At 40.3% G+C, this 22,506-nt stretch overlaps 1 protein-coding gene across 1 annotated transcript in view; it reads left to right on the top strand.

Annotated features, from left to right (window-relative positions):
• Positions 1-22,506, top strand: part of RYR3 (ryanodine receptor 3) — a 345,772-nt gene that overhangs the window by 25,491 nt on the left and 297,775 nt on the right. The window contains exon 3 of the mRNA XM_058540531.1: positions 3,016-3,123. Within this exon, the coding sequence (XP_058396514.1) occupies positions 3,016-3,123 (108 nt within the window). The remainder of the gene's footprint in view (positions 1-3,015; positions 3,124-22,506) is intronic.

The following is a 22,506-nucleotide window of genomic DNA, read 5'->3' as shown; positions in this document are numbered from 1 at the left end:
CATGCCTGCCAGGCAGAGTGACTGAGGCAGGGGCTCCGGAGCACGGAGACAATGAGCTGGCCTCCTAGGGGACTCACGCTGCAAGCAAATTAGCTTTGATGGACGAGAGGCCTTTGCTCATTCTTGGGGGATGTGGAGGTGAGAGCTCAGGCCGGTGTGCAGTGTAATTAAGGATGGCAGCTGGTGTGGCAGGTCAGATGGCTCTGTGCTCTGCACCCCATTCATGTGACAAGTTGCTGGTTGCATTTTGTTTTTCTCCAGATACTCCTGCTGCCCTGTTCCCTCCCTTACCACTGCCCACATGTTGTTCTGCATCCTATCAGAGAGGTGTGACCTTAACCCTGAGCATAGAGAATCCAGGCAGGGACCATACTCTTAGAGGTAAAAAAACTAACCTGTAGGGAAACTATGTAAACCAGTGGCAGATGCAGTGCTCCCAAATGAGATGCTTCCTCCTCGTGCTCGCTATCCCGCTGTTAAATGTACCCATTCGCACCAGTAATTAAATCATGACCACCTTGGGACTTTTAATATCTGGAGGGGAAAGAAATATATAATTGGAGCATGCCTAGTGTCCATGTTATCAGTGGTCCTCCATCAGGATGGAGGATGGCAGTGTCTGGGAAGAGCTCCTGTCTTCCCAGTGCCTGGGAAGAGCACACCAGACACAGGGAGGAAAGAAAGCTGACTCAGAATCACACAGTCTCATGTAAGGGCAGGATCTCTAGCACTTGGAGCTGTGAAAGTTTCTGTCTTAAAGAGAGTGGACTGATTAGGGTTCTTGTAAAAGTGAGCATGAATGTTGAGATCGTTCAATTGATTAGCCAAAAAGCGCCCTTTAAAGTACCAGCCATAACTGCAGATGTTTCTGAACAGAAAACCTCCAAATCCCATGCTCTAGTGAAGTGGAAGAGGGAGGGGAAACACAAACTCTGGTTTTTCTTGCTTCCTATTTTGGTGACATGAGACCCAAATAGTCTAAGAAGTGGTAGGGAAAAAAAACTATGTAAAATCTTCTGAGATGGAGTGATATTTTGGGAAACTGAGTTGGACGATGTATGTTTATGGCACAAGGTCTTTAGGGAAATGCTTTCTCGTGTTATTGAATGCTACTTGTAATAATGCTGTATGTGCTCTGAAAGACTTCCTAGGCGTGAAGCTCATCCCTGCATCCGCAGCTGTCTGCTCGCTCAAGTCCCATACAAATGAGTTAATTACCTGCAGCAAGAACAGATTTTCAAAACAAAGCAAGAAACATGTAAAATAAAGGCTGTTGCCTCCTTGTGTTACAGTTTCTCCTTAGTTACATCATTTTCATAAGGAGAATGGAGAGATTTCCTGTAATACCAGAATTCTAGGAAAACTAGGTTCTTAGGATTTCTGACAGTAGAGACCCTGAGTAGAAAAGTATTTAAGTAGAAAAGTACTCAGAATGTAAGTCACCCCTAGGCCAGTAGCCTTTGGGATAGGTTTACCCGTTCTTGGCTTAGGTGGTCTTCAAACTTGAATAAAGAGAAATAGCAGGCAGGTCATCAAGTGGAACATCATTTTATTTTTGAGGGCACTGAGGTTGGGGAGGGGGATGAAGAACGTACAGACACTAGGAAATTAAAGGGAACTTAAGGATCGCTCATTCCATTATCTTTATCTTAGAAATGAAAATGCCGAAGTCTGAGAGGTTATCTGGCTTTTTAGTAGCAGGCTTGCTGTAGCTTTTAAGATGGGGATCCATCTTAAAGACAGCTCTGCCTGTCTCAGAGTGTTGGACGTAGCTGTTGGTGACTCCTGGTCCTCATTCTTGCTGTTCTCACAGTGTCATGTTCTGCCAATATCGTAGGAAACAAAGGTGTTGTGCTCAAGGTGATTCCAAGCTATATTCGCAAGGAAAATGGTGTATCATGAAACCGGACTGTCAACTCCTGAAGAGCAATGATTTTGTTTTGTATGTCTTTGTATCTCTCTCAATACCAAGCACTGTGTTTTACATGAATGAAATACTTAAATCTTTGCTGATTGAAAATATTCTAGTTGTGAAAAAATGTCTTGAATATTTTCATCAGCAGCAGGAACAGTGTAGAGTTCAGTGTATGGACTTTGGAGACAGACTGCCTGGATTTGAATCGAATGCAGCCACGTAGAAACCATGGCCTTGGGCAGGTAACCTAACTTCTCTGTGCCTTAGTTTCCATGGCTGTAAACTGGAATATTAATAATCCCTGTCTTATAGAGTTGTTGCTAGGATTAAGTGGCTTAATATATGCAAAGTACTTAGAACAGTGCCTGGCACAGAGAAGCATTAGCTATTACTAGTCAGTATGCAGAGAAGGCTGTCTTTAACTGTTGCTGAGAAATGTTCCAGAACAGGTATGAATATCGTGATATTATCTGAGCACATAATAAATTAAAATGATTGTTTTAGGGGTCATCAATTCTTATAGTTCTGAATATTTCTTTGTTCAGAACTATATTTATATAGCTCTTAATCCCCTGTATTGCCTCTTTTTACACTGCAATATCCAGTTTTCTTAATAAGTAAATGGATTTCCATATCTGGTCACTATTGTCTAGAGCCACATTCTGGTGTGTCCGTTGCCTCTTACAAATTATCATGGATGAGAGCCCAGTGGCTTTCTTCCTTTGGTCCCACCCAGACATTGGTATAGATCAGCCTATCCATCCTTTCCCTTCTTCAGCAAGGCTATATGTGTGTTCTTCTCCCGTATGTGCCACTAGCCCTCACTCAAGTTGATCCTGACATCTTGGTCACTGTTCCCTTGAGACTTGGGGGTTTTCTTCTTCTCATCCTTCAGAGTCCAGCTTGAAGCCCATCTTAACTTGAATAAGAGAAATCCACCTTTTATACTCTGAATAAGTATGGAAGTATGAATATCCTATTCATCCATCCGTCCAACTGTCCCTTTGATTCATGGGCTCTTTGCCCTTGGGATGTTATTGCATGACTGACCCCAACTGATATGAGTAGGTATCCTCATTCTGGTTTTATTATTTCTACAGTATGTTCCTCCAGATCTCTGCGTCTGCAATTTTGTGCTGGAACAGTCCCTCTCTGTCAGAGCCCTGCAGGAAATGCTTGCCAACACAGGTGAAAACGGCGGCGAAGGGGTGAGTACCTGAATTATGTCCTAGGTGGGGATTGGGACACACCACAGCCCAAAAGTACATACTTCATTTCATTCCTCCAGTTTTGAACTGGAAAGCCTTAGGATCCTTGAGATGATCCAGTTAGATGGTAAATCTTTCTCCCTGAGTTTAATTTTTCTTATTCAGCAACCCTAATCCTGCTTCCTTTGGATTAACCCACTTCCACCAGAAAATGGAAGAGATCACCATTAATGCTGCCTGAGCAGGGCGTAGGACATTGAACTACTCCCCTTCCCTAAGCCATAATGCGCCAGGAAATGTGGAGAGGCTGAGAGGGCCTTGAGATGGAAGGTGCCTGTTAGGCAGGTTCTTTTTTCTTGGGAAAGTCTCATCAGAGATTTCTGACTGCCCCAATGGAGCACAACTAGGTTATAGCACTTAGGAGAGAATTTCCTATAGAATTCAGAGTCTTTGACACATGCCCAGGACTCCACAATTTCATTCATGATGAGCAAATACAGAGCTGTCATGAGTTTCTATTGTCAGTAAAATTGTCCCTAAGTATGTAACTGAGGGATGGTGCTCCATATCTCCCCTGTCAGAAGGTCTGCCAGGCAAGACTTTGGCCAAACACTTCAGAATAACTTTTGACTCTTTCTTTCCCTAATGACCCACACCCATTTAGATCCATTTATCATCAAGTATTTTAATTCTATGGCCTGAATATCTCAAATCCAGATACCTCTCTCCATCTCCCTTAGATACTGCATTAGTTGACTCCCTTCTATCTTCTGGTTACTACAACAGCCTACTCACTACTTTGACTCCTTCTGTACTTACCCCGTCTACCATTTTTTTTTCACTAGGCTGTCATAATGTTCTTTCTCAAACACAGATCCAATCATTATACTTCCGTGTTTTAAAATCCTTTGTCTTCCCATTGAGAAAAATTCCAAATTCCTTAACCAGACATAAAGTCCTTCAGGATTTGGTGAGCCCTGCTTACCTTTCCTGCCCCATCTCTTACCACACCCCCCTAGGCACTCCGTGTTCCAACCACATTGAATTCCTTTCACTCCCTCAAACGGGACAATTCTTGCTTGCTCTGATCATATGTGTCGGCTAGTCCTGCCCTTTAGAACAGCTTCCTCCTCCTCTCTCTCTTTCCTTATGTAATCTCTACGTCTCCTTCAAGGAACCACGTTAGATATTAGATCTACTGAAAAGCCTTTGCTGACCCCACAAGTCTGGGATGGGTGCCCTTGCTTGAGCAACAGTCAGTCCTTTTTCTATTATAGTTTTTATCACTCTGTATTATAATTGTAAGTCTAATTTCCTGTGTCCTATACTGGAGAGTAGACTGCATGTATGAAGGAAATGTTTTTAGTAGCTAGCACAAGTTTATTCTTACTTGACTTAAATGAACCCATACATAATACAGATATGTCTCATTTGTGGTAGAAGAGACTCAAGAGAACCAATGTCTACATTCAGGTCATTTTCCAGCTCTTAATGTGATCTTACACAAGTCTTCTCAAGTCTTGGGGCCATAGTGTTCTCATGTATAAAATTAGGATGTTTAATTAGTTTTGTAGGGTCTTTAACACCAATATTTGTGATTCTTCACTCTCTTAGTTTAGAATAATATGCTTTCATCAGCCAACTTTAAATAGCTTTGTTTTGTTCCTTAGAGCATTAACACGGTGAGTTTTTGTTCTTTTGATGTTCACTGAAGTCTGTGTTAACTTCCCCCTTGCATTGACCTCAGTACCCCACGCTTTCCTCCATGGATACACACCCTCAAACATTTCCAGTTCAGTGGAACAATTTTTTTTAATTGCTCACCCTTTTTCCAAGACTAATAACTCATCATTTACAGATATATTTCATGAAGGAGACATGGTTAATATGAAATATCACTACTTTCAATGTCAACCAAGAATAGCTAGACCCTGCCTACTTATGGCCCCAGGATAGAAATTGGGAAGATAGAGAGAAGGTACATTAACTGGAGAATTATCTCTTGGACATTCTCTTATCCTATTTTGTTCAAAAAGTGCATTTTAAAGGGCTTCTTTTTCTTTATCATTTAGCTTGAGTGGTTCAGGTTGTCCTGTAGATGAGAAAGTAAATTCAAAGTTCTGGTTATAACCCTTGCTCCTCTTTGTTGCCAAGAACTTGAATAATAGTCTTAACTTGGTTTGTCTTAAAGAAGAATAAATAATAATTCATTATCCAAATAGAATGTGAAGACCAACTTAATAAAATTGAATGCTTAGTTTTGGAACATATAAATAAGACCTACCTTAATTACCAGCCATGTTATAGCACAAGTCTACTCAATGTAGTTATATATTTCAGGGGCCATCTTTAATTTACAATATTTAAAAATCAATACATTAAATCTATTGGGGGATCCATTCTCTTTGACAACTTGAGTCCAAAATAAATGACTCATGATGTTTTTATTAAATATTCATTGGATAACAGTAATCACCATGTTGGATCAAAATCTGAAATTTCCCATGTGTCATATTGCCTTTTTGTGCTATTTTACCAAAGAAGAGATCTAATAGTTGTTTCTCATTTTGACTTGTTGTTATCATTCTTATTATTGACTAGAAATCTTAGAGCTAGAAGGAAGGGACTTGAAAAGAGAGCTTGAGTACTAATGGGACAGGATACTCTTTTTAAATTCCTAAGATTTTATTATTCATTGGTGATTCCACGAACTAGTTACCTGGACAGCAGCTTCAGTTACTATACCGTCTTGGAACTCTCTCACAATTCCATGTAGGCTCTCAATCTTTATTACGAAAAATAATATTTTTATATAACCTCTTGAGTCTGATTCGTTTGCTTTTTTGAAGGGATTGTTGTGCACATTTGCTATTAGTACTTAATTTGATTTTAGATGATAATATTCAGCAAGGAAGAAAAAGAAAAAGAGGAAAAATAAAGAAGGAAGTGAGTTAACATGACAGACCATAATGATTCTCTGGGGATGTTTGAGCAGGACGTCACCTCCTTTGCATGCCAGTCCATTCTGTTTGGAAAGAGGCATTTACTGCTTTTAAATAGATGTTATTTTCACTAATGATCAGGACTGCCACCAAAAGGGATGCTTTGAAGCGTGTAATTTTTCCTTCCAGCCATAAATTGGCCCTTGTGTGGTGTGTCTGTTCACTGCTGTGCAGCAACTCGACATTTTTTTAAAAATGACTTCAGTTGTATGTTCATTCACGTGATAAGTGTACAGAAGTCTTTTTGCAAGGATTTACAATTCTGCTGCATTTCCTTTTGCCAACAAAGAAAACAAAGGTGTCCAGCTTGGTTTGACAGCAGCGAGTTTATCATTGAAATGTCCTTAGCTACAGCCTGTAGCACGTGGGACCCAGCTTTATGTTGAAAAAGAGAATAAGTGATGAGGAGGACCTGGGGGCCGAGAATGTTTGGTGCCCCTCCGAGTCCGCCCTAGCTAAATTCATCCTTGGGTCACTTTACCTCTGATTAAAATCTATCTGATTTTATTCTGGGGAAAATTACCGAGAGAGAGATGCTTGGCACTGTGGCCAATTAAGTGGCTGGAGTTGAAGTAAAATTTCTGCATACAAATATTAAAGTCTTTTCACATTTATGATCGATTGGGGCTACAGTATGTGAAATACCCAGCCACCTTCAGCAGGACATGGGGCTAAAAGAAATGTCACCATCTCCTTCTGAGCCCTCAATCCCCATCATCCTATAGAAATGACTTTGAATACAGAGCAAGCAGCATTTGTAGTGAACAAAGCTCAGTCTTTGGAGTCAGGCAGGTGGGTTTTCAGTCCCAACTGTACTGGACCAGGTGACCTCTGGGGCAAATTATTTCTCCTTTCTGTACCTAACTTTCCATGTCTTCAAAATGCAACCTACTTCATAGGATTGGGTGAGAATTAAATGAGATAAGTGCCTACAAGTGCCTGCGGGTGTGGAAATGAATATTAGTTCCTCTTTTCATCTCTGGTCTACTTCCTCCTGTCATAGATCCTTCAGGCATATTCAGATGCCTCAAAGGAAGGAGAGTTCCAGGCTATATGACGAGGTGCACGTCAAATCTAGGGCTATGTAACTACAAACGGGTTTTGATATGAACGGCCATAATGCTTTTAAAAATGAAAGGCCTGATTAACACAATTACCAGCTGCACTCCTTCTGATAAGGGCTCTGGTTTTCTGTAAAAGTTGACTTAATCATTGCCAGACTTCAGCAATAAAAAAAGAGGTGAAATATGTATATAAAAATAATTAATGTTGTGGTTGCCACATTAATGTTACACTTTAACACATTACATCACAAACACATAAGATTATGCTTGACTTTAGATGCTAAAATATCTAGAATGCTAACACACAATCAGCTTTCTAACCTTGATTGGGAAATGTGACCTGAAAAGATATTATTTCTTCAAGATCCTTGCTCACAGATACTCTCACCGAGAGGTGGTTCTTTAATTCCCTGTATTGCTTATGTGACAGTCCCATTAGCCCTAAAAGGAGCTTCAGGGTCCTGTCATTTGCCTCTGTCTTCAGAGTGGGGAACACTACACACAGCACAGTTGCTGGAGGAATGCACACGTACGGTATGGCACATTTGTCATGCCGGAGGATGCTGTGTCCATGCCTTCCAGGAAGCTAGGGGTTGTCTCCTGGCATCATGTGACCTTGTAAATGGCCAATGAGGCATAATCCTACATTGTGCTTTATTTATGTAAAAGTCATTAAAGTACATGGCATGAGATACCTTGTGGCCAAGTTCAGGACATTCCTCCATCTTATAAAGTCACAGAAAATTTAGTCACAGAAAGGTGACAACATCATTAAAAAAGAATCTGCTAAAGATGCGTCTCCCTGACATTGTTAGGTAATGAACAAATCAAACAGCTGCTGATGAGGGGAATTGGAAACCCCTTGTCTCCAGTTTGAACTCTGGCTGTGCCCAGATTTAGAGATCTTGTGTGAACTCATCCAGAATGAAGAAGGCTAATAGGATCCTTACCTCTTTATTCCTGGGGCCCTGAGTTCCCACCGTCATTTCTGTATTATAGAAGAGAAGCAGATACCCCTGTCATCCAGATTTAGCCTCTCAAGCTGAGAGGTTTGCCTTCCCTTCATAATTATCAGAAAAGAGCCAGAATGAGAATTTATGTTGGTATGTGAGTGGGGAGGGAGCAAGACTGATGAAGGAACTATGTACACAATTCTAAATAAACCTCATGCCCTTTAACATTTTTTTAAAGAGTAATTTTTTAAAAGAGAGAAATAAGTCATTTAATGAGTCAAATCTAACAGTAGGCATTAATTATACCTTTAGAATAGGATATAAGATCTCCTAGTACTAAGTCACTTCTCATGTATGTGACATAAGTCCCAAGACCTGTCCATATATGCCCTAAAGCTAGGGTAGCCAGGATGCACCAAAATAGCCCCATTAGGTGTTCAAGTCTGCACTTCCTTTGCACTAGTTGATAAAAAGCCACCATGTCAAGCCCTTCAAGTACCTCCTTGGTGCCCCGACTCAGGACCTCCCCACCCCAGTGCCAGCACCTGCCAGGTTATTCATCCTGAGAGTATTACCCCCACCTACTGCTACTCAGTGAGAGCCAGATACCACGGTGTTAAATTCTTAACTTCCTTGACTTGACACTGCTTTTTCTTTTGAAAGGGAGAAAAATAACATTCTGATTTTGGATGCTCCTCTTTCTTTTTTTAATCTATAGTTGGTCATCCACACCTGCTACAAAGATAATATTTTCATATTAACAAAATAACCACCAAATCTATTGGTGAAATTGCTCTTACATGCAAAAGCTTGGGAGATTTACATGTTGAAAACTACTCTTTCAAATCTTTCCTGTGTCAGCATTCACTCAGATTTGCTCACGGGAGGCAGCCTGTTTTGGTGCCAAAGCTGGGAGTCAGGAGGTTTAGGTTTATCCTATCACTGCCACCAACTGGAAGCTTTGCTTCAGGCAAATCTCTTACTGCCTCTGGGCTTTGGTTTGACCATCTCTAAATGGCAACATCACTTAGATGCAAAATTACTTTCTCCTGACTGTGATGGTTGCAGTGCACCAAGTTAAAATTAAGCGTCACCACTTCACTTCCTCTAGTGTGTCCCATTGACAAGAGCCTGTCACTGATTAGCTGGGGAAATGTTAGCCTGTTTGTAGTAGCCATTATTCTTGAGACCCTGGCTCCCATACTTTTAAGCAGATGGATAAATGTGTTTATTCTCTTTCTGCCTTGGTGTGGACAAAGAGAATTTTCCAAACTCCATCCAGATAGCAACCCTAAAGCATTAAGTAATGACTATATAATTTTAATTTTTTATTGAGACATGAATCTCCTATAAATTTTCTTGTGGAAGAATATAGGATGCATTCCATAGTTTTGATAGAATTTCTTTCATCAAAGAGCCAGACATTATTTTCAGAAATTAAATGGTAATGAGAGGCCTCCAAACTAAGGTTGTTAATGTGTTTTTTCACAGACCAAATTGTCCTTAAACATATGTCCCTTCTCTTTGCCTTCTTTTCCCCTCCTTACTGTTCTCTCTCATGTTATGCTATGATTTTAGGATTTTATGCTGATATTATGGATTTTAATGTTTCTCTGCTAAGTCGATACTTATGAAAATGTATGCAAATAACTCATATTTCATTGTTGAACTGGCCTTTTGATAACACGATGTCTTATTAAAATACACCTCCTGGAAGACTTTACTTTGTGTTAAGAAAGCACCTCTTTGGTATAAGAAAAATCTGATCGATTGTTTGCAGTATTTCTAAGAGAAAGAAATCCCACATTGCCTGGTGGGGATACCGACCATTTTCCTTGGGTAAATTTTCTTGTATAAACGTAATTATGAAAAAGTGCTGCAGACAAATTTAAGCTACAGCATGTTGCTTGCTTGCTAGTTTCTTGATGACATCAGCACTGTACTGGGAAAAAAAAAGTAAAAACAAACTTTTACTTCTAATGCCACCGCTAACTTCTAGCTAGAATAACAAAATATTCACGAGGTAGGAAATCCACCCCTTTATTCTCATTAGGATTTTTCTCTGTTGTAAGTTATCAGTAGATGCCTCAAATTACTTGAAAGCTTTCAGCGAGACTTGCACACACTAAAATATCCATTTACTGTTTTGTTTGTATTTTGCTAGCTCAGTGACCTCTCGGAATGGGTATGTTATTCCCTCCTTTAATATACATGTACTTTGCATGGACAACTGACTCCAGCCTCATTTGTAATGAACTGGGCCTTTCACTTGTGAGTCTTCAGGGCAATTTGCATTCTCCATGCCTCTGCAATTTAAAAAAACAGCACTGTACCACGTACTTCAATCTTGTGGAATTAGAGGTGGCTGCACACTGAGAAATTTGTTGCCAAGAAGCTTGTTAAACCACTGCTCTGCAATTAGGAGAACGGCTTGCTTGTGGACTCATTTTTTTTTTTTCCTTCAAGACATTGAAAATTGTTTCTAAAGTCTCACTTTTTCCTCTGAATAGGGTCTAGATGACCTATGGCCATAGGTGTCAGCTTGGTAAAATGACAGAAGTGTGCAGCCTTGCCTTAATCCAAGCTTCCAGTGCTATTATGCAACTCCAGCTCTGCTCTTCTGTACCGTAAGGCTGGAATTCATAATAAAATGGAAAAAGCTAGTTTGATAGTCTCCCTTTCTCATGCAACATCTCCTAAGTGAACTAGCAGAAGAATTAGATGTTAATTTTAACAGTTAGGAATAACCATGAAGCTTAACTAGCTTTTTACATTTCTTCATATCCTGAGTGGAAGCATTTCCAAGTGAAAGAACCCACAGAATTGATGTCTAAAGCTGCAGACTCTCAGATTCCCCCCTGTCTGAATATAGAGCTTCAGCTTTAGTGGAACTGCCTTTTCTTTAGCGAAATTTTTTTCATTCTGAAGTCAGTGTCTCATGTTGAAAATCAGTATGCCTGTGTGCTCCTGTGATGTTTTGCAAATGTGATAACATCTAGTTTTGCTAATATTACATGAACTCTGGAGCTCTTTTCCTTATTGCTGTGGCCATTCAAATGCTCTGTTAGTATATTCCTGTCATAGTGACTTCAGTCATCTTAGAAAGCCTGGGCTTCTTCCCTATGGCTGGACTAAAGGTGGTTTTTGGTCTGTATGTGTGTGTTTGGTTTTTTTTTTAATGTTTCAATTGCAAAAAAAATTTAAACATCTTTATTAAAGTTTCTTAGAGAGGTGAGGAGAGATTGGAGTGTCTAAGCTTTCTCCAGCAGGTACTAAGTAGGTAAATAGTTGTATTCTTTGTGGAGATGTTTTGATGAGAGATTTTGCTGAAATTGTTTAGAAAAATAACTATTTCATTGGGGGGCAAGGGCAGAAATGGGTTGTAAAAATGGATTTTAGCTACATCTTTAGGTATGTTTTAATCCTAAATTGTAAGATATTTGATTTAGGGGAAATCTTTTGTTTTAAGAGACTTGCTTACCTTTTAAAAATGAAACACATTTGGAATTCAAGAAATCCCAAGAGAATAGAAACCTTTCAGTTTATTTATTAGACTTTTCCTTTGATCATATAATTTACTTTTAATAGCTATCAGAGTTTAAATTATGTGTTCGTAGGGAAAACTGAATGAAGTAGAAAAAAAACTCCAACTTATTTGCATTTCATGAAAGTTTAACGAAAGCACCTATTTGGATATTCTGGTAAAGAAAAATTAAGTTGGTGCCAGAGCAACTGGCATTTTAATACTCCCTGGAGTAAAAACCCTGTGACCAGCACCCCAACCCTATGATTACTGCTATCTGGTTTTAGAATGCAAGGATCTGGAATGACCAAGTGGAAAGAAATCCCACATTGGAATGACCAAGTGAAAAGAAAGCAAGAGAAAGACCAAGAAGATTTGAGAAGGCCATGGGGTAAAAAGGCCTCTCGCTCTGCAGAGGACTGGAATAGCCGACCACAGAGGAAGAGGAGGAGAGCTGGAGGCAGAATGATTCTGTATTTACCTGGTGTCTCCTGTGGCTGAGACTGAGATGAGAGAGGGGAAGGTGCTGAGCCCCGTTCCCAGTCCTGAGATGTTGCTCTGTTGGGAAGGAGGAAAGTGCTGGACTAGTAGTAGAGCCGGGAATTCTGACCTAGGCACTTCCCCTCTCTGAGCTTTGTTCTGCCCATCTGCAAAAGGTGGGCTCTGAACTACATTAGTGGCTCCTAAACATCTTAGGACCAGTGTCTGTCCATGAGGAAGGATTCACAAGTCATCAGGGAAATGAGGAAAATAAAGACAACGTAGGAATTGTTTCATTAAGCTAATAAATGGAAAAGTCTGCCTTTATTTTCTATGATTATGTCCTTTTTAGTATTTTTATAGTATAATGGTAATAAATAAGTTGGTTTGTTTTCATTCTGGAAATTACGGTGATAGCATAAGTGACAGCTTGCTTTCTTTCCTTCCTTTCTTCCTTCCCTTATTGGGCAAAACGTAAAATTGGCAACCATGTTGATGATCAGCTTTGGTCCTGTTGTTGAAATGGCACCAATTCTTGAACTTGTTGACCCATAAAGCCTATTCTTCTGTACAGCCTGTGGACTCCATGTTCTCAGTAGTGTTACTCAAATACCAGATGCGTAGTTTGGCTTAAAAGCTGTTGCTTTACAAAAAAATTTTTTTGATGAAACGCAGACAGACAGCGCCCTAGTTGGTTGCAGTTATTCTCATCGTTCTTGGTGGGTCACTCCAGGCCTTACCTCTGTGGTGGAAGGAGGGGCACTCTATCTGAGTTTATAGGCACGGTTGTGCCTCCTTTTGTTCTTGTTATGGAAAGAAAAGTGGAACCAGCACTTTTATAAGAATCTCCTGCTGCCGGCTCATTAATATGTGTGGCTGGAGGCTGGGTGCCCCGCCCCCATTTCTTTGCTGCACATCTGCTTTTATATGGTGGAGGGCGGTGGGCTGGGCGGGGGGACCAGTATGTTGTTCTAAAGCTTGGAGTAAGAGTTCTTCCCATGTCAGTGAGGCCAGCAGGTTTCTGCTGAAGAACAGCCTTTGGGAATTTGCTTGCGAAGATGCTTCCTCTTCCTGACTCCCCTCCTGGAGTCCTGCCCTCTGGGTGGGGGTGGGGGTGGGGCCAGTGTTGGAAACTCAGGGCATGACCGCTCCTGAAAATACCTCTTTTCGTGTCTTTAGTGAGATATTAGAAAGGTAAGTTGAATGCGTTACTCTTTTTATTTTTTTAATTATGTGTATGTCTCTATTTGTTTATTTGCTAAAGTTTATGACTTGGTATTAGAAATTTTCAGAATTACTGCGGGGGTACAAAAATCTCCAGATTTTATCACTGGGTATGGGTAACTGAATTATAATTCCTGAGGCACCTTTAGTCAGTCAAGCAGAGAGAGCTATGGTGCTGATTCTCTAAAACTTAATGCAACACTCTGCACTTCCAGCTGAGGACACAGCTACAGAGGAGAGAGAACCAGGCATTTTGCCCCACTGATCTAGAGGACTGTCTCCCCATGATAGCACCCTGGCACTGTTTACCTTATGCCCTGCCCTCATGGGGATTTTCCTTGCCAGTTTGGTAAAGGCTCTGGTTGCAAACCCTGATCCTATTTTAGAATTTTCACAAATTTTGGAAATAATGACCTGATGTACTGTAGTAGCTCAAATTCACCTTCTTTCAACCTTTAGGTGGATCCCATAACATGTTTCTACACTAATTTAATCTAGAAATTTCCAATAATGGGGAAAATGGAAGGTGACTATTTAACAAAATGCTAGCATTTCAGAACTTCTTGCTCCGCTCAGGGTTGTAAATTTTGTGGTGGTATTGACTCCCTGTTCTACTCCTGCACCCCACCCAGCCAGGCCTCACCTGCAGGGTGATGCTAAGGGCCTGGGGTGCCGTCTAACAGTAGGAGCCACAATTCTCTGACCCCAGGCCATTGACCCGGGTCACCAGGAGAATGAGCAACTGCTGTTTCCCAGTTCTTTGTTCCTTTTGAGCAGCCACTTTGATGTGTAGGGCAACAGGGATACACAAATCCATGATTTACTGGCTATACTGATTTCGGTCAAGTCAGTGAGAGAAACAATAGGACGGCAGTATTTCCAGGCTCTCTCAAGAATGAAGTCTCAAGTTTACCTGTTTATATGAAACTGTAATTCCTTGGCTCATAACCTCAGTCTTTCCCTATGGCACAAATCCCCTTCAAACTCTTGGGGCATCTTTCTCCCAGGTGGAGCTGCCTATGCCAGGGTCGCTTTACCTCTAATGCTGTTTACTTCCTTTGCAATTTTTTATTAGATTTCATTAGATTGAGCTGTTCCCAGGACAACCAGGAATGATAAGTTCACTGTGCCGAATCCTGGTGCTAGCCTGTTCAATTCCAACTGATTTCTTATTTCCTCTAATTTTTTTGTGCTGCAGGAATGCAAAATGCTCCTCGATTCCCTTCCCCCGATTTGTCTGTCTGTCCATAAGCACTCATTGACTTGTGCACTTTTAAAAATATTTACTAACTTCATTTTAATCCTATTAATGAACCTTGGCATTTTTTTCTTGTGAATAGTAAATATCACTCAACATTTTCACACATTTACTTTTGTCTTCCCAAACTTCTCCTCCGAATAAAGGGAATCTATTTGTATTTATTCTTTTTATTTCTTTTCCCCTATAATACTCTGCTGCTAAAATATAATTCTAACAGAATAAAAACAGCCTCTATTTCAATTTCTTGTATTAAACTATATTAAGAACTCAGTTGCTTCAATCCTTTCTCCTGAAGAGTGTTGTCCCAATTGCTGTATCTTGCAAAATGTGCCAAAATAATTGAGGTTTCCGTATTTGACATTCACCCACGTTTCATCCAATAAGAGCTACTTTAGTTTATCGTCAGGTTCTAGCCCAAAACACAGGTATATCCAGCCCCAAATGACCCCGTTTTTAACATATATATATATATATATATATATGTGTGTGTATCCCTCCAAACTAAAAGACTTCCATATCTATAAGATTTATTTTAAATGTGCTCAGTTGATCTGGGAAAGGAGTCTCAGGCTGAATCCCACTTTTCTTTACTAATCCCAGGGGCCTGCAGAGCAGGGGGAGACTGAGACAACACTCTGCCCCTAATGTCCCCAACCTCCCTGAAGCTGGGGCCACCTGGCTCCAGACAGTCTAGTTGGTGGCCCACAAGGCCTTGCATGGCATTTGTCCCAGGTTGAGCTCCAGCAATTTTTCATAATGAATTAAAAAACAAAAGCGATCCCCATGGTAGTTCACCAATAAGAGACAACCTGAGTCACCATGTTATCAAAATCAGTGGTAATAGCCAAGCACATTGCTCAGTGTTCCACCTTCTAAATAGCCTTTCTAATTTATATCCTTGATTTATAATCTAGTGATTAAAAAATAGCATCAATATAGGATTATCATAATTTAAACTAAGAATCACCGCTTTAAGAGTTGGACACTCACTTGTACATTACAGTGACATTTTCATATACTGCGTCACCCCATTCCTGCTTTAGTATCATTAGACTCACGTCTCTCTTCAAATACCAATGTTCCAAAATACAGTCTTCATTTTCTCTGTGATGCACAGGTCCCCTCTGCCTGGTCAGAGGGAGCACATGTTAGTCTTATTAGCATTACTGCTGACATCCTTGAGAGCATCCTTGCTTCTTTGCAGCAACAAGGCAGCCCAGGCCCAGCCTAATTTTTCTGTCACAGACATGGAATTGAACAACTCTTTAAATATCGTTGGTACCATTTCATGGAGAATAATGTTAGAGACCAAACTCTGCTGTTAGGGATGTATATTACAGTGGCTCACCATGGCTAGTGGGAGGAGGTATTAGTATGACGCCAAAAGAAAGCACCTTAGTGGTACTTTATTTTTATGAAGAATGTAAATTTGAAGTTCGCAATGATAACTCCGATATAATTCCAGCCTCACATAATTTTTCCTGGCTTACTTAAATGTGAGCACTTATTAAACTATTTTTTTCTTTTTGAGGTAACAGATCACCTACAGTCCACAGCTTTATGGTTCTGTGCTGTCCTTTCTCCATTTATTTAAAAAGCACTTATGGAGTGCTTACTGTGTGTCATTTCCATTCTCTGGTTTCATGGCACAGTTTTCTAGTGTGTTAAGGAAGATCTTCTTCCTTGATTCTTCAAGCTGCATAAGCAGCAATAGATACATATTGATTACTAGACAGTGATAAGTTACCGGGAATTTTTATAGTGGCCCTGGCTCAGGTCGATCTGTCTTGGCCCTCCGACACTCCCTCTCGCTGTGGACTATCTTAGATGACATATTTGCTTCATCAGGTGTCTGAGGATCATTCACAGTCAGCATGATCTCTCCCAGTGTAAAGAGCACAGATCAACTGAAATGGGTTTTTTTCTCAGTTTTATTGAGATAAAATTGACATACAACACTGTATAAGTTTAAGGTGTACAGCATAATGACATACGTATATTATAAAATGATTACCACAGTAAGTTAATATCCATCACCTCAGAGAGTTACAAAATTTTTTTTCCTTGTGATGAGAACTTTTAGGATGTATTCTTTTAGCAACTTTCAAAGATACCACACAGCGGTGTTACCTATGGTCACCATGCTGTATGTTACATCCCCAGTACTTATTTATCTTATAACTGAAAGTTTGTACCTTTTGACCACCTACACCCAATTCCTCTACTCCCCATCCCCCACCTTGATAACCACAAATATGATCTCTTTTTCTATGAGTTTGGTTTTTTTTAGATCCCACATATGAGTGAGATTATGTAGTATTTATCTTTCTCTGACTTATTTCACTTAGCATAATAATCTCAAAGGCTGTCCATGTTGTTGCAAATGGCAGAATTTCCTTCTTTTTATGGTGAATAGTATTCCACTGCATATGTGTACCACATTTTATTTATCCATTCATCTGTCAATGGACACTTAGACCATTTCCATGCCTTGGCTGTTGTAAATGATGATGCAGTGAACATGGGGGTGCAGATATCTCTTCAACATAGTGACTTTGTTTCCTTCAGATAAAAACCCAGAAGTGGAATTGCTGGATCTTATGGTAGTTCTATTTTTAATTCTTTGAGGAACCTCCACACTGTTTTCCATAGTAGCTGCACCAATTTACACTCTCACCCACGGTGCACAAGTGTTCCTTTTTCTCCACATCCTCGCCAGCATTTATCTCTTGTCTTTTTGATAATAGCTATTCTAACAGGCATGAGGTGATACCGCACTGTAGTTTTGATTTGCATTTCTCTGGTGATTAGTGATGTTGAACACCTTTTCATGTACATGTTGGCCATTTGTGTGTCTTCTTTAGAAAAATGTCCATTGCCTGTTTTTTAATTGGATTATATGGGGTTTTTTTGTTATTGAGTTGTCTGAGTTTTTTATATATTTTGGACATTAACCCCTTATCAGATATATGATTTGCAGATATTTCCTCTCATTCCATCGGTTGCTTTTTCATTTTGCTGATAATTTATTTTGCTGTGTGAAAGCTTTTATATTTGATGTAGTCCCACTTGTCTATTTTTGCTTTAGTTCTTTTGCTTTAGGTGTCGTATCCAAAAAAACGTTGCCAAGACCCATGTCAAGAAGCTTTTTCCCTATGTTTCCTTCTAGGAGTTTTATTGTTTCAGGTCTTATGTTCAAGTCTTTAATCTATTTCAAGTTAATTTTTGTAAGTGGTGTAAAATAGAGGTATAGTTTCATTATTTTACAGTGACTATCCAATTTTTCCAGCACCATTGATTGAAGAGACTGAATTTTTGCCATTGAGTATTCTTGGCTCCCTTGTCAAATATTATTTGACTGTATATGCATGTGTTTATTACTGGGCTCTCACTTCTGTTCCGTTGATCTATGTGTCTGTTTCTATTCCAGTGCCATTCTGTTTTGATTACTATAGCTTTGTAATATAGTTTGAAAGCAGGAACTGTGATGCTTCCAGCTTTGTTCTTCTTTCTCAGGATTGCTTTGGCTATTCGGAATCTTTTGTGGTTCCATACAAATTTTAGGATTGTTTTTCTACTTCTATAAAAAATGCCATTGCAATCTTGATATGGATTTCGTTGAATCTATAGATGGCGTTGAATCTATAGTATGGACATTTTAACAATATTAATTCTTCCAGTCCATGAACACAGGATATCTTTCCATTTATTTGTGTCTTTTTCAATTTCTTTCATCAATGTCTTACATTTTTCAGTGTAGAGATTTTTCACCTCCTTGGCTAAATTTATTCCTAAATATTTTATTGTTTTTGATGCTATTGTAAATGGAATCATTTCTTTATTTCTTTTTTCAGATAATTCGTTATTTGCAATGTTTTTTTCAGTACCAAGTCATCACATTATATTAATGGTAACTACCAACCCAACTAGGAAATGATTGATTGATTTTTCTCCAACTGTTGAAGGAGGCCAATGTCAGCACAACTGAGATTTAGTTTTATTTATTTTCTGGGTATTCTTTTCAAATTGTGAACCATACTTGGTGTTTTGAGCCACTCTCTCCCTCCTCTCACAGATAGCAGGTGCTAATTTTAATAGGCCTTCTTCCCCTTGCCCACAAAGCTTGTTGTGTTTTCTTTCAGCTCAAGGGAAGTTGGGTTTTACTGTCAGTCCCAGTAGGTCATCCTCTCAATGTCAGTGTGATGAATTCACTCCCTACACAATGGGGAGAAAATAGATCAGATGGTGCTTGCTCTATCCAGGTCCCAGCTTTCATTCACAGATCAGCAGAGGAGACATTTTAAAAAAAAAAAAGCAAAAATCCTATTTTTCTCTTTGACAGAAGAGCTAATTGGCAGCAGGAACACTTAGACCTAAGCTAGGCCTCTAAAATGTGGGCTTTTGAAAGCAGCCATGTGAATAGCACTGCTCAAGTGTTAGATGCTTCAGAACGACTCTAAGAGACACTAAGCTTGCAGACACAGAGAGAAAAGAAGAATGTTGTAAGTAAGAGTGCAGAATGCTGAAGTGCACCCTTGAGGGCTGCGGACACAGAAACCAGAATGAGAACAGAAGATCCGAAGTGACTGATTGGAGAGAGGGTGACCAGGTAGTAAGAGAAGAAAAGGAAAAGTCTCTTCCCCCTAACCCGCTCTGTTTTTTGCCATCAACTCCATCTCTTCCCAGGGGCTGTAGAGTCCAGACTGGTGGGGAAGGAAGTCCAGATTGTAGGTGAGGCAGCTCAGGAAGGGTCTAGCTGCCTTTGAACATTGTGAAGATGGGTGGGTCCAGGGGTGATCATGGTGGGCCTGGGACTCTTCCCCTGTTGACTCTGAATTGTCTAGAGCCCTCACCACACAGATTTTATGATAGAAATTTGTGTCTTTCTACCTGTTACATATGTGGCAGCAGAGCTAAGAGACAGACAGGCAGAATTGAACATTAGTCTTAGAACTATCAAGGAGAAGAGGAAGCAGCCATGTTTGTTCTTTGCTTCAATGGGGTTCTGGAGAAATGCTAAAAGGGAAATCAGTCACTTGTCCAGCATGATTGTTCTGAGAATAGAGAAGTACTTGCTGACTGCAATCATCATACCGATTACTCGGATGAAGGGTCCATTGTGGCTGGGGAAGTCCCAGAGGGGTGGCTCTCAAGCCTGGTTGTGCATCAGAATTACCTGGGAGCCCAGGCCCCACCACAGACCTACCAAATGAGAATCTTAGGGAAATAGCCCAGCCTTTGGGGCTATAGTTTTTTTTTTTTTTTTCTTGCTTGCTTTGTTTTCATTTTTAAAGCTCCACCAGTGATTCTGACAGATAGCTGGGATTGAGGGCCACTTCTCTAGAATCAATCCGTGAGAGGTTTGGAAGAATCATGCCATTGCCCTCTGAGCAGCGTATGGTCCATGGAGAGGCAGGAAGTATTAGGAGCACCTGTTCTCCTGTCCTCCCGCAGGCCCACACTTACACAGAACTCTTTGAAAATCAGCTTCTCCACCCAGGGCCACTTCATATACTTCAAGGAAAGGTCAGGCTTTTATTTGTTTCTTTTGCTTGGAAATATAAACTTGGCCCTAAGCTTATTATGTGGATGTAGAGAGAATAGGATAAATTGATCTCTATCCAGCAAGATCATAATTGGGAACAGTGCAAGGGGGTTAGAGGGATGAAGGAAATAGAAGTTGTGTTGATAAAGGACATCCAGGAGAGAAAAAAAAACAGGTTAAGGAGTGCAGGAGAGAGGGAAGAGGATCAAACAACATGATATGTAATCGAGTTCTTCCTCTGCCTCATAGCCCACATGGGCAGAGGTGTTTGCACACAGTAGGACTCATCAGTGGTTTTATGATAAAAATTTATTTCTATTTTGTTATCGCCAGGATGAATAGTGATTTTTTTTTTTTCCTAGAGAAATAGTAGATTAAAGACAGTGTTCGATTTTTCATGTCAAAGTAATCTAACCTTTCAGATGTTAAACTCTTTGTAGGAAGCATTCATTATATGTTGCCTTGCATGAAAGGAAATGATTGGGCAGAGTTCTTAGTCTTGACTCTATGTGGTCACTGGTCCACCATTTCATCAAAGGCCTGATGAATGATGAGTATGGATGACTGAAAAAAAAACAGAGCAGTGACTTGAAAACAAATCTGGCTGACAGGGTCCTTTTATGTAAAAAGTGAACTTGGCAATATCAGATTCTTAGAAATCTGTTAGTCAGCTATGGGAGAAAAGGGAAAAATTAACTCAGAGAAGAAAATAATTGCTTCACCTCTTTCCAAAGTATACTTGTCATCAATCTAAATGTCATTAATACCCTGAAAAATATCACCTGTCAATTTGCTCTTTTAAAAGACATCATAGTAAAAAACATGTGTCAGAGCTTCCGTTCTGGCTGTCTGGTTTCCCTGTGGCATCGATGTTCGAAGAAAAGCATAGATGCATCTAGAATGACCCCATGCTCAACTTGGAGGCATCCCAGCAGCCATCTTTTTTTCCCTCAATGGAGAATGCTTCTCCTCCTGCATCACAATCAGTGTTTGTAAAATCCCACGCCTAGTAATAACCTCTGCAAGTCACTTAATTTGTTCCGCAATCACTGTGGGTTGGGTAAGAGGGAAGGAAAAATGGTTGCACATATCTACCATTGTCACAGATCAGAAACTCTTATTTTTAAAGAGTTTCCTCTTTAAAAGGAAGGAAATCTGCCTCCTCTTTAAAGGCAGGAGATTCCTCACTTGTCTTCAGTCATGCATTCTGTCTGCAACATCCAGGGCTTCTCATGGCTTTAAGTACTAACAGGAAATAATGAACTTGGGGTCACCACTGGGGCTCCTCTGCAATGCCTAACTCATCTGAGCCATCTCCCAGATTTTACTTACCCCATGGGCCAAACCTTTACAAAAGATAAGCCATGTAGGCATTTTTCTGGAAGGTATTACCTCCTTGCTGTGCAGATTCTTGCTGCAGATGATGCTCATGACCCAGAATTTATAGCTTCTCACATCAAGCTCTGGCCTTTCATCCTTTTGTCCTGAAATACTTCCATGTGGCTGTGAAATTAATGATGTGATCAAAAATGAGATTGCCAGAATCTTCTCACCCGGGAAAATAATTCTAGGTGCTTCCAAGAGGGAGGGTTGGCTGAATTCAATGAATCATAAACCATTAGAATGGTAAGTTTGGCATTTGGTGGTGGGTTATTGGGGAATAGTTTTGCCTGTGTTCTTCCTACTTAAAAAATGAAAGAAAGAAAGAAGACTAGCCTGTCTTTTGCATAGCTTTGAGAACATCCCATTTGTCAGACTGGTGATATGCAGTGATGGGGAGTGGGCAGCACTAAGGGTGTGGGAGGTGGGGATACCTGGAGTCACGGTCACCCTGCTGACCTTGCAGTGAACAAAGCACTGACTGCCATAGGCCCTCTGCCGACCAGATTCCACCTTTTTCTCCTTGGGGTCCTGTTGTGCCTGGCAGCCTCTGACATGTGGGCCTGTCTTTTCAGTAAGGCGACTAGGGAGACTGCCACGATCACTGAACTTAGGGGAGTGGGCTGTCAGACACGCACCTTCCTTGATTAGAATTCTGTTTCATGATTTTGATTTTTAACGATATCCCAAGAGGCTCATGAAGGATGCCAAGGACGTGGCCTCCTTTTGAGTACATTTATCTTAAGGGCCTGCGCTGTCCTGATTGACAAGCCTCAGACTCACTTGAAGGGTTTCTTACAGGGGAAACCCCTTCAGGGGATTCTGTCCTGATGGTGTGGCTTTCTGTAGCCAATGGCTCAGAAACCTCTGACTAAGAGTTTTATTTATTTTTCTATTTATTATTTGTATTGAGGTCACATTGGTTTATAACGTTACATAAATTTCAGGTGT

This window comes from Diceros bicornis, chromosome 5 (assembly GCF_020826845.1).
Source record: "Diceros bicornis minor isolate mBicDic1 chromosome 5, mDicBic1.mat.cur, whole genome shotgun sequence".
Taxonomy (NCBI): domain Eukaryota; kingdom Metazoa; phylum Chordata; class Mammalia; order Perissodactyla; family Rhinocerotidae; genus Diceros; species Diceros bicornis.
The sequence above is the reverse complement of the archived record's forward strand: the minus strand, read 5'-3'. Positions and strand labels throughout refer to the sequence as shown.